Consider the following 15,887-nt stretch of genomic DNA (forward strand, 5'->3'; position numbering starts at 1 on the left):
GAAGCCAGAAGTCATTCAGATTTCCTTCTCTGACCAACTTAAATTAGAAATCAGTAGTGGAAAGTCACTATTCTTATATTAATAATATTCATTTAAAAAAAAAAACCCAGTAACAACAAAAACAAAACTCCTACATGCATCAAAGAAATCACAAGAAAGTAAAAATGCAACTCAAACTTAGTACAATGCACTTAAGAGAAAACTGTAGTTTTAAATGCTTACTTTTTAAAAGAAGTTCCTGAGACTAGGGATGTAGCTAGTAATGCTTGCCTAGTATGCACGAGGCTGTGGATTTGATCACGACCACCTGTTCCTCTCAGGACTTGAGAGGTCTACGCAGGCGGGCAGGCGGATCAGGAGTTCAAGTCATCCTTGGCTACATAGTGAGTTTAGGCCAACCTAGGTATATGAGACCTTTTTTTAAAATACTTTTATGTGTATGCGTGTATTGCCTGCATGTAGGTAAGTGTACCCGTGTTGTGCAATGCCTGCGGAGGTCAGAAGAGGCTGTCGGATCCCCTAGGACTGGAGTTAGGGACAGTTGTTAGCTGCCATGTGGGATTCGAACCGGACAAGTGCACTTACACACTTGCAGGCAATACACACATACACATAAAATAATATTTTTTTAAAAAAAGGGGGGGGGGCTGGAGAGTTGGCGCAGCCGTTGAAGGCTCGGGCTCACAACCAAAAAATAAAAAAGTAAAAATTACTCCCAAAGTCACACTGGGTGGTGAAGTAACAGGTCTTTTTGAGACAGGGTCTCCCTGTAGCAGCCCCAGCTGGCCTGGAACTCGCTTTGTAGACCAGGCTGGACTTGAACTCACCGAGGTGCACCTGTCTCTGCCTCCCGAGTGGTGGGACTAAAGAAGTGCACCACCAGCCGGGCCCAGTAACAGGTCTTTTCTCTTAAATGAACCGAGGCTACACTGCCTGTCCTGACAAGGCCACGCCCCTCTGGCTCGAAGCTGCCCCGGCAGCACACTGCGCATGTCAGGTCCTCGGGGGGCCGGGCAGTCTCACGTGCTAACCGCCAAACTCGCTGTTAACGGTTGCGCAGTCTTGAGCAACATGTGCAAGGATCCCATTGGCTGAGCGCTGTGATAGGCAGGCGCAGGCGCAGATGCCACAACCCCATTGGTTGAGCCTAGGGCAAGGCCGGGCGCGTGGCGTGGCCAATCCGGGAGAGGCTTCGGCGTGTGCGGCGCCATCTGAGCGGGTGAGGTGGCCGCGGAGGCCGACTAGGCCATGCTGCGCCTCGCGGCCAAGCTGGTGGCCTTCTTTTGGAGGAGAGAGGACGTTCCTGAGGAGGAGGTCAGGCAGTCGGGGCAGGAGCTGCTGGAAGGTGTGTCAGGGCGGTGCGGCCGAGGCCCGAAGCCCCCCTTGGGTGGCGAGAGCACAGCGTGAGGGACTACGCCTCGGGCCGTGCGCATGCGCGGCATCAGGGTGGGTGGGAGGACCGGGCTTCGCGGCCTAGGTCGGCCCTCGTTGCAGACCCAGATGACCGCTGTCTCCTTAGTCAGCGTCCTCTCAGAGGAGCTCTGGGAAATGGGCCTTGTGGAGCCACTGCCGGGTCTTGTCACGTGACTTTTACTGTTCTCTGTCACTGCTTAGGTTTCCACTCTGCCCGTCTTTTTGTCTTACTATTTTCACTCTATGTATATGAGTGTGTTGTCTGCATGTGTGTAAGTGCACGTGTGTCATGCAATGCCTGCAGAGGTCATAGATGTCAGAGGAGGGCGTGGATCCCCTGGAACTGGAGTTGTAGACAGTTGTTGGCTGCAATGTGGGTGCAGGGAATCGAACCAGGGTCCTCTGCAAGAGCAGCCAGTGCTCTTAACTGCTGAGCCATCTCTCCGCCTCTGTGCTGCATCATCCTTATTTATTTAGCTTTAAATATTTATTTATTTTGTGTGTATGTGTGTATTGCCTGCATGTGGGGACGTGCACCTGTGTCGTGCAGTGCCCGCAGAGGACAGGAAGAAGCTGTCGAATCCCCTGGAACTGGAGTTACCGACAGTTGTTAGCTGCCATGTGGGTGCTGGGATTCGAACCTGGGTCTTCTGCAAGAACAGCCAGTGTTCTTAACTGCTGAGCCATCTCTCCAGCCCCTATTTATTTTAAAATAATTTGTTGAGAATTTCATACATGCATATAAAGTGTCCTTATTTATTTTTGTTTTATGTGTATGAGTGTTTGTGTGCATGTTTGTAAGTGTACCCATGTCGTGCAGTGCCAGGGAGATCAGAAGAGGATCCCCTGGAACTGGAGTTACAGATGGTTGTTAGCTCCCATGTGGGTGCTGGTATTCAAACCCAGGGTCTCTGCAAGAGCAGCCAGTGCTCTTAACCACTGAGCCATCTCTCCAGCCCTCACACTGCCTGTGTCTGTGGTGCACAAGATGGCCCCTCTGCACACCTCCTTTGGGCCATGTTCGCAGTCTCACCTGAATTGTGAGCTCAGAACTCTGGAAACCACAGTCCCACCACCTCAAGTTATCCTTCTGGAATGTAGTGGCATCCTGCTCCTCTTGGGTGCTTTGCCGTCCCCATGCTTCTGATTCTGGAGGACCACTTCTCCGTGCAGGTCTATACTGTTGCTCTATCCCAGTGTTCCTGTTTCTCCCTAGTTGTGTTCTTTTGGATGGGAACTCAGGCTACTGTTGCTTTCTCTAACATCTAAAAGAACATTTTGGAATTGTTAGGGCTGAAGAGATGGCTCGGCCTTAAGAGCACTGACTGCTCTTGGCAGAAGACCAGGGTTTGGTTCCTAGCACCCACATGGCAGCCAACAACCATCTGTAACTCTAGGTTCAGGGAATCAGATGCCCTCTTCTGACCTCCACAGACAGTGCAGGACATGGTACACTTACACACATGCAGATGATATAGTCATACAACAAAAATAATATATTTTTAAAAAATCAATTGTTGAGCACATCATGATAAAGGCCATCTGTGTGCAGATGTGCTGTGTCTGTAACAGAATGTAAACTGAGGAAAGAGCTTCATCCATCCAGTCTCATTGAAAGAATATGGCTTTCTGCCACAAGGTAAGCTCCAGCCTCATGCTCCAGCGCTTCCACAGATGTCATGGGACCTGGATACTCAAAGTTTTGCCTGTGAGAAGTCACAAGAAAAGTGCAGCAAAGACCCAAGAAGGTGGCTGGTTGCTGCGGTTCTTAATAGGTCACTGAATGGCTAAGGGTCTACACTGCTCCTGGGGTAGATGCACCCGACATGCCTTCAGTGTTGTTTTTGAAATTTTGCTAGTTTGCTGCTTTGATGATGATAAGAAAAGATAGCAACGAAGAGTTCATGTCAAGGACTCCTCGTGCTCATAGAAGCCTGACAATGTACAAGGTACCCTAGCCTGTGTCAACCACCTATGTCTCCACATGCACATATATTCTGTCACTTAACCAACAGCTTTCATGTGTCTAAAGTTACAGGTGATAGCACATAGGATGATGAAGGACCAAGTGCTCAGAGTTATACATGACAGAAGAACTAAAGCCGGGCAGTCTGGCTTTAGAGTCACAGCTCTCACCACCATGTTTACCACCTGTACCCCTCAGAACCTGGAATTGTGTCTCAAAAACATTATGTTCCAAACACAACTCAGTGGCAGCTGCTCCAGTTCTCAAATCCAGCAAATTAGGTTCCTGTCCCCCATGAATGTTCATTCTTTGCCTTTCTCTGGTAGTTCAAATGTAGTAGTAGTTGCTTCTTTTAAAAAAAGAAGAGTCAGTTTTTATTTGTATGTATGTATGTATGTATGTATGTATGTATGTATGTATGTATGTCTGCCACATGTCTGAGAGCACCTGAGAGGCCAGAAGAAGGTGTCAGATCCCCTGGATCTCAACTTACAGACTAACCCAAGCCTCCCACCCCCAACCCCCAATGTGGGTTCTGGTAACTGAAGTTGAGTCCTCTGGAAGAGCAGAGTGTACCCTTAACCACTGAGCCAGTCTCTCCAGCACCAGGTTTTGCTAAAGTAACCTCTTTGCTTACTTGTCTCAGGTGACACCAGGTTGAAAACTGTACAGGGTGTTGTGACAAGATATTGCACTGATTATGGCATGATTGATGATTTGATCTACTTTTCCAATGATGTTGTGAGTAGCAAAGTGCTTCTGAATGTTGGACAGGAAGTTATTGCAGTTGTGGAAGAAAATAAAGTGTCAAATGGACTGAAAGCAATCAGGGTAAGTCTTAAGTTTATTGAAGAATAGTCTCTTCACCATGAACTCCACATTTGTTAAACTCGCAGACATGGCCTGGCCAAGGAAGAGACAGTACAGTTTGCCCATGACAGGGAGCTTTTGTTCTTCATAATGATTTTATAGTGTTGGTACACATCTTTAATCCCAGCACTTGGGAGGCAGAGATAGGCGGATCGCTGTGAGATGGAGGTTCACTTGGGATGGTCGATGTAGAGAGTTCCAGGCCGGCTAAAGCTACATTGTGAAACTGTCTCAAAAAAAAAGATTGGCCCAGCCTGGTGGTGCACATCTTTCCCAGCACTCAGGAGGCAGAGGCAGATGAATGTTTGTGAGTTTAAGGCCAGTCTGTTCTCCATAGCAAGTTCCCAGGACAGCTAGTGCTGCATAGTAAGAAAGTTTTACTACTTTCCTAATTAAAAAGACTGGACTCTGTTATCTGATTAGCAAAGAAAATTAGTGGCTTCTGTTCAATTTTTCATATAAAAATGGTTTTTGGTAGTATAAATTCTTGGAAGTAGAATCGATAGGTTAAAGGGTGTGTAAATTTTAGAGTATAGTTGTCATGGTCAAATCAACATCAGATAACACTGTACCAGCTTGTTTGTCAGATGCTGGGATCTGAGATGTGACCCTTGTGGTTGTATTGCAGACACTCTCAGCTGTTGAGCATCATTCTAGCTATCACAGTTCTCTCTAACTCTGTTTTTGTAGTTTCATTTTGTGAAGTTACATGCTTAGGTGTTTCATTTCGATTTCTGTCCTTGATTGATTGGATTCTTAAGTGTGGTTTGTTTGTTTTTTTTTAATTTAAGATAGGTCTCACTTTGTACCCATACTGGCCTTAAAATTCACAATTTTTTGCCTTAACCTCTCAAATGCTGGAATTACAGATCTGTGTCCACCGTGCCCAGCTTCTTTTTGAAGAAACTAAATGTTAGTGTCCCTGCTACTTTGCCAAATTCATTTATTAGCTATAATCAATTTGAGGAGTTTTTAGCATGTGGAATCTAGAATTTTTATATGCAAGAGATTAAGCCATCTATGAACAGAGGTAGTTTTACTACTTTTTAAATTTAAGCCTTGAATTTTTTTTCTTACCTAATTTCTTTGGTGAGGACTTTGAGCACAACGTTGAGTCCAATTTTTTGTGGACTCTATTCATTGCACAGAATGACAAGTCTCATAATGAAATTTTTATACAAGTATCTCATATACTTTGACTATATTTATCTCACCCTCTCTCAGAATGTTTGAATTTTATCAAATTATTTTTCTGCATCAATGGAAATAATCATTTTTAAAACTATATATGTGTGTGTGTATATACATATGTGTGTGTGTGTGTGTGTGTATGTGTGTATGTGTGTATCTGAGTGGGTATATACATGTGAATTCAGGTGCCCACAGAGGCTAGAGGCATTTGATCCCCATTGGAGCTGGAGTTAAAGTGATTATGAGTTGCCTGACATGGGTTTTGAGAATTGAACTCAGGTCTTCTGCAAGACCAATAAGTGCTCTTAACCACTCTAGTCCTCAGTCATATGATTTTTTTCTTCATCTTATCAATGTGAGTTGTTGGCTGAATTTCAAATGTTTGATCACTTCTGCATTCTGGGATAAACCCCATTTGTTCATGGCATGTATTCCTTATAATATGCTGTCACATTGTGTGCTCACATTTTGTTGAAGATTTTTATATCTTTATAAAAGAGATTGCTGTAGGGCTATATCCTCCAAAATGTGTTAGTTGAATTCTGACTTCCAAGGTGATTGGTATTACTAATGAGGCTTTTAGGGGATGATTGGGTCATGAGGACTTATGAATAGAATTCATGTTTACAAAAAACACCCCAGTGAGCTCCTTAAAAATCCCTTCAGAGGAGACTAGAGAGATGACTCAGCAGCACTAGCTGCTCTTGAAGAAGACGGGTTCAATTTCCAGCACCCACATGGCAGCTAACAACTGTCTGTAGCTCCAGTTCCAGGGGAATCCAACGCCCTCTTCTGACCTCCATGGGCTTTGTACGACACGGGTGCACTTACGTATGCAGGCAATTTACTCATACACATATAATAAAAAAATTTTAAAAATAATCCCTTCAGGGGCCAGAGAGACAGCTCAGTAGATAAGAGCCCTAACTGCTGTTGCAGAGATCGAGAGCTTGGTTTCCAGTATCCACATTCAGTTACAGCTACGTGTGAGTCCAGTTCAAGGGGATCTGATGTCCTTTTCTGGCATATACAAGGACATACTTACACAGAAACAAAAATGTTAAGTTTATTTAAAAAAAAAAAAAAAAAGCCCTTCAGAAAGGCGTCTTGTGAATCAGGAAGCAGGTCCTCACCAGACACTGAATCTGCTTATCCAGAATGGACTAAGATGGGGACTCGGCCTGTCATTTCTCTCATCCTTTTAATGGTTTAGAGTCATTTGTCTGTCTTACAGGTCGAAGCCGTCTCTGACAAGTGGGAGGACGACGACAAAAACTCTTGCAGAGGGTTGTCGGACTCCAGCCCCCGAGTGCTGATTGGCTGTGTGACTTCCCTGTTGGAAGGTGCTGGCTACATTAATCAGACCACATATTTCTCGCTGGAGAGTGTATGTGAAGGTAGCTAGATGTATTTGTTTTATATTTAAAATTAGGTTTGTGTGTGTTAAATAATTTTAATGGATTAATTTTTTAGTTGGCTACATGCATCTTTGAAAGATTCTTATTTGGGCTTGGCCCTGCAGGTGTGGGCCTCATATGGGGCCTCTTGTATGTTGGGTGAACTTTGGGTTGGGGGAGGTCACTGTTTTAAACTTTCGGTTTCGTTTTTATGTTCATTTGTCAAATGCATCCTCTAATTACTGAGTTCCTATTCTAAAAACAGTGCCTTAGTCTAAGAAATGTTTTTCCCCCCGTTTTGTTTGTTGGGACAGGGTCTCGTGGTAGGGCAGGCTAGAACTTTCAGTGATCCTCCTGCTTCAGCCTCCTGAGCGATTGGATTACAGGTGTGAGTCACTGCACCTAGCTTAAGAACGTTCTAGTTCTTTCTAAGGTACTTCACATGTATTAAAATAAGGCTTGAATTACCTTGTACTTTTCCAAGAGTTATCCATTTTTAAAAAAATTTTTATGTGTATGAGTGTTAGGCCTTCATGTGTGTAAGTGCACCCATGTGGTTCAGTACCCGAGGAGGACAGAAGAGGGCACTGGATCCCCTGGAACTGGAGTTATGGACAGTTGTTAGCTGTCATATGGGTGCTGGGATTCAAACTGAGGTCTTCTGCAAGAGCAGCCAGTGCTTTAACAGCTGAGCCATTTCTCCAGCCCCACCATTTTTTAATTACATTTTTCTATCCAATCTAAGGTTTTACTTTTATGACTAAAGAAATAATTTGCTGATGTCATTCACTGAGTTGAATCCAACCACTGTATGCCATGCACCTGCTGTCTAGTGGTGGCTGCTAAGCTAGTCACTAGAGACCAGAACAGGGAGACTTGGTTCTTCCAGGCAGAAAGCTATATACACTGCAGTCAGGAAGGAAATTGGAATTCTCTGGGGAATTGCTTTCTGAGCTGCACAGCATTGAGTTGCATACCAAAAGATGAATAGCGGAGCTGGAAAGATGGTTCAGTGGTTAAGAGCACTGGGTGGAGACCCAGGTTTGGTTCCCAGCACCCACATGGTCACCCATCCATAACTCCAGTTCTAGGGGATCCAACACCCTCTTCTGCCCTCCACTGACAGTGCACACATGGTTGCACTTACATACATACAAGTAAAACACTCATACACATGAAATAAGATGAATAAATTTAAAAAGCCTACCTTTTAAAGATGACTATCAGCTGCTTTATAGCCTGGCTGCCAGGGGAAATTTGCCTACCAGGAAGCTTGCTGTTGTTACTCTTTACCTTGTTTACAAACCTAGGGGCCTCAAAATGAAATTGGCAGTCAGTTATCAGGGATTTTGAAACCTGTTTGTCAGAGAAATTCTCAGTTCTGGTGGAAAGTTACCTGTGATTGTCTAGGCTCCTCAGCCATGCCAACTGGAAGCTGTTCCCAGGCAACCTTAATGGACACTGCCCACATGAAGGAGGTAGAGGGTTTTTGATACTGCACATGTTGACCAAAGGTACAGAAAAGGCTTACCTTGAAGACTAAAGGCAAACTTAAGACACTCTGTATAGGGTGAGAGCTATGCTCAAAGTGTAGAATTTTCTATTAATATGGTCATAAAACCCAATGACTATAGCAAAAGAACATTCATGAGAGAATATAGAATGTGAAAAATACTGTCAAATGGCCCCTAGTGGTTGGCTGGCCTCTGGGTAAGATTCCAGTGTGGGATCCAAACTGTGAGTGGTGAATTAAGGGCTTTCCCAGTAGGCAGGAGTCTATATAGCACCAGGTGAGGTTCACCCTGTCTCAGGTGCCTTTTTGGTGATTAAAGCAGGGATTGATTGTAGGGTGGTTTGTTTTGGTTTTGTTTTTGGTCTTTGAGACAGGGTCTCCCTGTAGCCCCAGCTAGCTGGCCTGAATTCACTATGCAGACCAGGCTGGCCTTAAACTCACAGAGACCCCAGTGTCTCTGCTCCCAAGTGCTGCGATTAAAGGTATATACCACCATGCCCAGCCAGATTGATTGTTCTTATCTCTGATATTCCTGAGGTCCTTTGGTTGCTTTAAGGCCTTCACCCAGGGCTGGCAAGATGACTCAATGGACAGAGAAACTTGATAAGAAATCCTGGTTACCTGAGTTTGATCCCAAGAATCCAAGTAAAGATGAAAGGAGAAAACTGACTCCACAAGTTATCCTCTGACCTCCACATGTATGCCATGCATGGAAACCCTCACACACTTCTTGCACAAACATACACAATAATAATACATTTTAAAAAATGAAATCCTGCACCCAAGCCCTGCCACCTTCTCTGCCCCTTCCTTTCAACTCCTATCCCAAAGATGAGTCCTTTGTCCTGGTGAGGTGGACAGTTTCCAGAACTTTTCCATGTCTGCCTGCTCTTTGTTCTCTTCACCTAACCAGTTAGACTGTACAGCCTTGTTCTTGGCATTTGAGGAAAACCTTAGCAGAGGGTGGCAAGGGGAGAGCTAGGACAAACACTTCATCTGGTGCCCCTGAGCCTGTTATTTTTTGGGTGGTCCCTCAGCTACAGCTGAGGGTGGCCAGATTACTTTGTTCATGGTGAAGAGAAGTGTTAAAATTAAATCAAAATCAAGCAACCTTTGATCACTAGTTTGATACTCTAATCAGCAGTGCTGAAAATGCCACTTTTCACAGATCCACAGTACAGAATGGTAGAAGTGTATTAAAGAACATTTCACAAATCAATGGCAATTTAGTCCTAATCTCAAACCAAAATTCATGTAACAATTTTTATGAAGCTCAAATCAGCAACTCAAACAGCAGTTTCTGTGATCATTCTGTGGTGATAAACATTCATTGTCAAATTTCCTGAACTTAAAACCATCTTGGAGACGTGCATAAGGGCATGTCTTTGAGGGTGTTTGCAAAGAAGTTTTAAGTGACGAGGGAAGACATACCTTGTATGTGGACAGCACCATTCTGTGCACTGGGGTCCCAGACTGAATAAAAAAAGAAAAAGGAGAAAGTGAGCTAAGTGCCAGCATTCACCTTTATTTGCTTCCTGGCCACGGATACAGTGTGACTCCTGCCACCACAGCTAGAGCTGCTCTCAGTGTCATACCTTCCTCCCCATGAGTGACTCTACCCTCATACTGTGAGCTAAAATAAACCATGGTAAGTTGGTTTTCTTTGTTGTTTTGTCACAGCAATAAAAGAGGGAACTAAGAAGTACTGAGAAGCAGAACTATTGCTGATAAGCCTGACATGAGGTTCATAGACCTTTGAAGTGGTTCGCAGGTGAAATATGGAAAGAATTTGGAGCTGCAGGCTAGACAAGTCCTGTAATGCTGTAAGCAGAGCTTAATAGGCTGTTGTGATGGGAGTGTGGAAGACCAGAAAGCTGAGAGAAGTGTGAAAATGTAGTCTCAGCTCATGAGAGTTCAGAAGAGACTAAGGAGTGGACTCAGAGTTTTTATAAGCTGTTCATGTTACCTTCCAGAAGAAGAAAAATCTTCCTACTCATATCCTCAGAATGTGATGAGACTGAATTTACAGGTGATAAGCTAAGTTCTTTGTGGAGGAAATTTCAAATACAGTATTCAGCTGTGGCGTGGTTACTGCTCACTGCTTTATTCAGATCTATAGTGAGGGTGAGCAGAAAAATACAAAGAATAAGTGTGAGGTTAAAATGGCAGACAAGGCATGTGTCAGTAAAGCAGCTGAAGTTATTAGAACATTAGCAGAGTTAGACAGAACCCTCCCATTTGGCACTGGGACAACTAGAAAAGGTATCTTGAAGGCAAGAAGACCTCACCAAAGGTGCTAGCTTGTTACAGTGGTAGCTGTCGTGAAAGGAGAGAAACTGAACTGAGAATGCCACAAGAGGAGTTCTCCAAAATGTTTGCCTAGGGAAGTGTTTCCCCAGGTTCAGCTACCAAGGAATACAGAGGTCACTTGAGCTGTGGTAGAAGGGAGCCTTTCAAACTGGTGGCAGAATTTGGCAGTGTCATTCTTAACGGTGCTGGTTTTACAGGCGTACAAAATGCAAGAGTGAGGGTGTTATAGAATCTTGCATCAAAGTTCCAGGAAGCCTCTGATGCCAGACATTGTACATCAGGGTTGGATTCTGTGGAAGAAGGCCCTGAGAAATCTCTGCAAGATGCTGTGATGGCGAAGCTTAAGTTGTGATGGAGACCCAGGATGTTGGAGGTGATGGGACCACAAGATGTCCATCAAGGAAACCTTCAGGCATAGAATGAAACTGGCTCAAGCTGTAGATTGCAGAGCTGGAAGGGCAAGGCTGCCCAAGGCTGAGTCCAGATGATTACATCGTTGGTAAGGCCCGAGATGCTAAACATAAAACTGCAAGAGTTGGTGTTTGTCCTGGTGAGTTTTAGTCTGGCTTTTCAGTATTTCCTTGCCGTGCCTCCAGTTTCCTTTCCTTTGGAACTGCAATGTTTACTACGTCCATTGCCTATCAGATGTACGTGACTTGGTTCTTGTAGTTGTTATTATAGAGGCTCACATTTAAGAGATGCCTCCTTCTTAGTGAAGATTCTGCTTAGAATTTTGAGCAGTTTTGACACTGTTAAGACTCTAGGGACTTTTTAAGTTAGAATAGATGTATTTTGCATTATGAGATACCATGAACCTTTGGAGGTCAGAGGTGGAATGTTACAATTTAAAATGATATGTTTGGGTATCAGGTTGACAACGGGTATACCTGTAATGGCTAATAGTCACTGTCATCTTGACTGGATTTAGAATCACGTCGTAAACATACCTCTGGTCATGAGAGTATTTCCGGAGAGATTTAACTGAGGAGGGAAGACTCATCCTAAATACCCCATTCTAATGGTATCATCCCATGGAATGCAGCCCCCGCATGCATTTTTCGCTGCTTCCTGACTGCTGGTGCAGTATGAGCAGCTGCCTCATGCTCTTGCCACTACAACTAGATCTGCTGTCACCAGTGTGCCTTCCTTGCCATTAAAGATTGTGCTCTCAAACCAAGTCACAGTAAACCTCCTCCTTCCTTAAGTTGCTTTGTCAAGTATTTTGCCATAGCATTGAGAAAGTAAAACACTACACTACACTACAACACAACACAGTACAGTTCAAAGAGAGACTCGTTTGATTGTTTTTGGTTTTTGTTTTTGTTTGTTTTTTGTGGTGGTGCAGGGGGATTGGATCCAGCACCTTGAATGTGCCAGATGAGTGCCCTGTCACTGCTCCTTCCCAGCCTACAGTTGTACTAGGCTGATACTGAATATGCTGTGGAACGATGATAGGAAAATATTAAAAGTCTTTGTCTTTTGTAACTAAACCATTATGTTTCTATAAGAGCAGAAAACCTGTATACACAGTAGAGCATTGCATTGCATAACATAACAGTAGTCTTGAATATGAGCTGAACTGTTTGAGGCAGTTTATTGGTATTGTTTGGTGTGATGTCATGCTCAGTGCAAAGTGTGCATTTTGTGTTCAAAACCAAAGGTACAGTAAAATTGCAAGATGCTACATGAGTGAGCACTGCCGGAAATACCTTGGATTTGTTTCACATTTGATTTTTAATTTTTGTTTGTGTGTTCAGAAATCTTTCACTGTTGTCCAGAGCCTCACAATCCTACATTTAGCTGTGCAGAGTTTTAAGAAGCTGTGCCTTAGAGATGTGAGCATTTTGAAAGCCTAGATGGTGAGGATACCAAAGAGGAAGCCAAAGTTGCCAGAGTCAGTGGTGTATGTTACCATGTTGTAAGCTTTGCTGTGGGGGGTTAGGGTTCAACTTGTGGAGGAGTCAGGAGGACAGGATGAAAACCTTCCACTCATTTCTCAGATTTACCTAGATTAATGGAACTCAGCCACACTTAAGCGCCTATGCCTGCTAGAACCTGGAAATGTCCGTTCACTGGTGTGTTCACTGGTGGTTGTGTGTGTGTGTGTGTGTGTGTGTGTGTCCATGTTTGTGTGGGTTCATGTGGAGGCCAGAGGTAGATCAGGTATCTTCCTCAGTTGTTCTCTGCCTTACAGTTTTTGAGAAAGGTTTCTCACTGAACCTGGAACTCAGTATTTGACTAGACTGGCTGGCCAGTGAGCTCAGTTCTTCTAACACTGGGGTTACAGATGTGCACTACACACCCAACTTGTACATGGATGCTGAGGATCCAAACTCAATTTCTCTTGCTTGTGCAGCTGGACATTTACTGAACAAGCCATCTTCCCACTCCCAGTCCTTTGGGGTTATAGTTTTCTTAATGGGAAAATATAGAGAATAGACTTACAGGTAGGGATCTGAGATGACAGGCCTGATTGAGAATGACCATCCTCCTTTAGAGGCTAGAGGATAGCACCTAAAACTCTGCTCCATTTAACAGCTGTGGAAGCATGAGGCTTGCCCCAGGGCAAGGTAGATGCATGAACTGGGCCGTGACAGAGAAGTGAGGAGAGGATGTGCATCGCCACCACAGTCTTTCTGGAAGAAAATGAAGTTTAATGGAAGTGTTGCTAGCTGAAGTAAAGTGTGTTTTTTAAATGTTCAAATGTGGAGCTGGAGAGATGGTTCAGAGGTTAAGAGCCCTGGCTGCTCTTGCAGAGGACCCTTGTTCAATTCCCAGCAGCCACATGGCTGCTGACAACTGTTCATAACTTCAGTTCCTGGGGATCTGTCGCCCTCTTCTGACCCCCTCGGGCATTGCAGGACACAGATGCACTTACACACCTGCAGGAAATACATTTATACACATAAAATAAAAATAATAGTTTTTAAATGTCCATATGTGTCTCAGAATATAAATTATTTCAATGTATCATAACCTTGAAGTATACTGAACATTTGAGTGTTACTGAAGTTTTCTCTTTGTCCCGTTTTAGGTTTCCAGCCATGCAAAGGAGACTGGGTAGAGGCTGAGTACTGGATCAGGCCAGAGACATGGAGCAGTGAGGCACTCTCAGTGAAGCCACTGAGGTACAAGCGTGTAGACAAGGTAGTGTGCTGATGAATAGTTCCTGTGTTTCTGCAACAACTGCTACCAGGGATTACTTTCCCAGCCCAAGATTCTCCTGGATGTGCCAGTAAGCCTGCTTAGATAAAGTTCAGTCCTGGCCTGTCTTTCATTAACAATTTAAGAGGCAATAGAGTACTTACATAAATAAGATCTAAGTTACAGCATGTACCTGGATGCATTAAGATATTATAGTACAAAACATATGCATGATGAATTGTGGACCTTGAGCTTCCTTGTAAGTTGATGATTTGGGGAGTGAGATGGGATTGTAGAAGCATTGAGTTTGCTCCAGGGTGAGGTAGATGCATGAACTAAACTATGACAGAGGAGTGGGGGAAGGATGTCACCACCACCACAGCCCTCCTACTTAGCCTGAAACCTTCTAGGCATCTGTGTAGCCATGTTGTACTGGAACTTACTGACTTTGCAAGACTGGACTGGGTTAGTCAGATTCAGAGGCAAGTTTTGAGAACTGTCACCTTGTCCATATACACTTTCAAGCAATGTTCAGCACTGCACTTACAGGTTTGCATTTCCAGCCTGTGTGGGAGGAACGGGGTGATAGAGGACAGCATCTTCTTCAGCCTGGACTCCCTGAAGCTTCCTGAAGGGTACATACCGAGGAGACATGACATTGTCAATGCCGTGGTGGTGGAGAGCAGCCAGTCATGCTACATCTGGAGAGCACTGTGCATGACCCCCATGAGGAGGTGGTAACTAAACAATGTTTCTTCTTTGGAAAGAGAAAGGCCTGATTTTAAGTGTGTTTTGATGAGTTATAGTCAAGTGTTGTCTTGACATTTCAGTCATTTGTGAATTGTGTATAGGATGCTGGTCCCATAAGATCATATCACTAGGCCAGCATGATGTTCTGTGGGTAAAGGTACTTGTTACTTAACCCTGATGATCTGAGTTTAATCTCTAGAATCCACATAGTAGGAGAGAACCAACTCCTTCAAGTTGTCCTCTGACTTTCACATGTGAGCTGTGGCATGCTTGTGTGCATGTACATTTGTGTGTGCATGTGGGCACACATGCACACTAAATAAATGTTAAAAAATTTCTTCAAAGGTCATTATCACCTTTGTGATTGACTTTTTAACATTGTGGTCTTTTCGGTCTTTGGAAGCGTACTGTGGTATCCACATAAGGATGAAATAACCTAACAACACATTTCTCGGAACATACACACTGTTTTCAGCACATGTGACTACTTCCTTAAGCCAGAGCAGTAGGCATTCCAAGTCCTGCATTAGCTGGTTAAGAAGAGCATGTCTTCTGTCTTTGTGGTTGAGTTGGAATTCTGAGGGTCCCTTAACCCTTGCTCTTAATGATAGTGATTCTGTTCATCCAGTTTCTGTTGCTGCTGACCCAGTACCACAGACTGGTAAGGTACAAGAAAAAAAGGTTTATTTTGGATCACTACCCTAGTCTACCATTAGGGGGCTGCATCTAGTGATGGTTTTTTGTTTTTTGTTTTTTCTGGTGCTAGGGATTGACCCCAGGGCCTTGTGCATGCTAGGAAAATGTTCTGCCACTGAACTGTATCCCCAGCTCCAGAAATGGCCTTGCCAGCAGAGTCCCAAGATAGCACAGAGCATCACATGGCAAGAGAACCCTAATCAGAGTGCAGATGCTCTGGCCATAACCCATTCATCTATTTAAGCCATTCATGAGAGCAGAGCCCTAATCAACTCTGAAAGGTGCTGACTAGTCCTACCTCTTCGTTGTTTTTGTTTTTGATTGTGGGGGTCCCACCTTTTTGTTTGCTGTTTGAGAAAAGGTCTCACTATGTAGACTTGCCTGGCCTAGAACTCCTTTTGTAGACCAGGCTGGCCTCCAGCTCTCAGAGATTGCCTGCCTCTACCTCTGCCTCCTGAGTGCTGAAATTAAAGGTGTGCACCACTATATCCAGCTAGGGCCCCACCTCTTATTGTAGGGATTAAATTTCAGCATCAGTTTTGGAAAGACAAACGACAGCAGTGATTGCCATTTTATAATTTTATTCTTATTTTTCTATTCTATTGATTTTCTTTGATAGGGTCTTATCTAAGGCAGT

The 15,887-nt window shown here is 44.0% G+C and overlaps 1 protein-coding gene across 2 annotated transcripts in view; it reads left to right on the forward strand.

Moving 5' to 3' along the window:
• The first annotated feature begins 1,227 nt into the window (after positions 1 to 1,227).
• Mov10l1 (Mov10 like RISC complex RNA helicase 1) overlaps positions 1,228 to 15,887 on the forward strand; it is a 92,523-nt gene continuing 77,863 nt past the window's right edge. For both annotated transcript variants that reach the window (XM_029564365.1, XM_029564366.1), the window contains exons 1-5: positions 1,228 to 1,345; positions 4,026 to 4,210; positions 6,675 to 6,837; positions 13,695 to 13,807; positions 14,354 to 14,538. In XM_029564365.1, the coding sequence (XP_029420225.1) occupies positions 1,249 to 1,345; positions 4,026 to 4,210; positions 6,675 to 6,837; positions 13,695 to 13,807; positions 14,354 to 14,538 (743 nt within the window). In that variant the 5' untranslated portion in view covers positions 1,228 to 1,248. The remainder of the gene's footprint in view (positions 1,346 to 4,025; positions 4,211 to 6,674; positions 6,838 to 13,694; positions 13,808 to 14,353; positions 14,539 to 15,887) is intronic.

Source organism: Nannospalax galili, unplaced genomic scaffold (genome assembly GCF_000622305.1).
Source record: "Nannospalax galili isolate Female #2095 unplaced genomic scaffold, S.galili_v1.0 scaffold237, whole genome shotgun sequence".
Lineage (NCBI taxonomy): Eukaryota > Metazoa > Chordata > Mammalia > Rodentia > Spalacidae > Nannospalax > Nannospalax galili.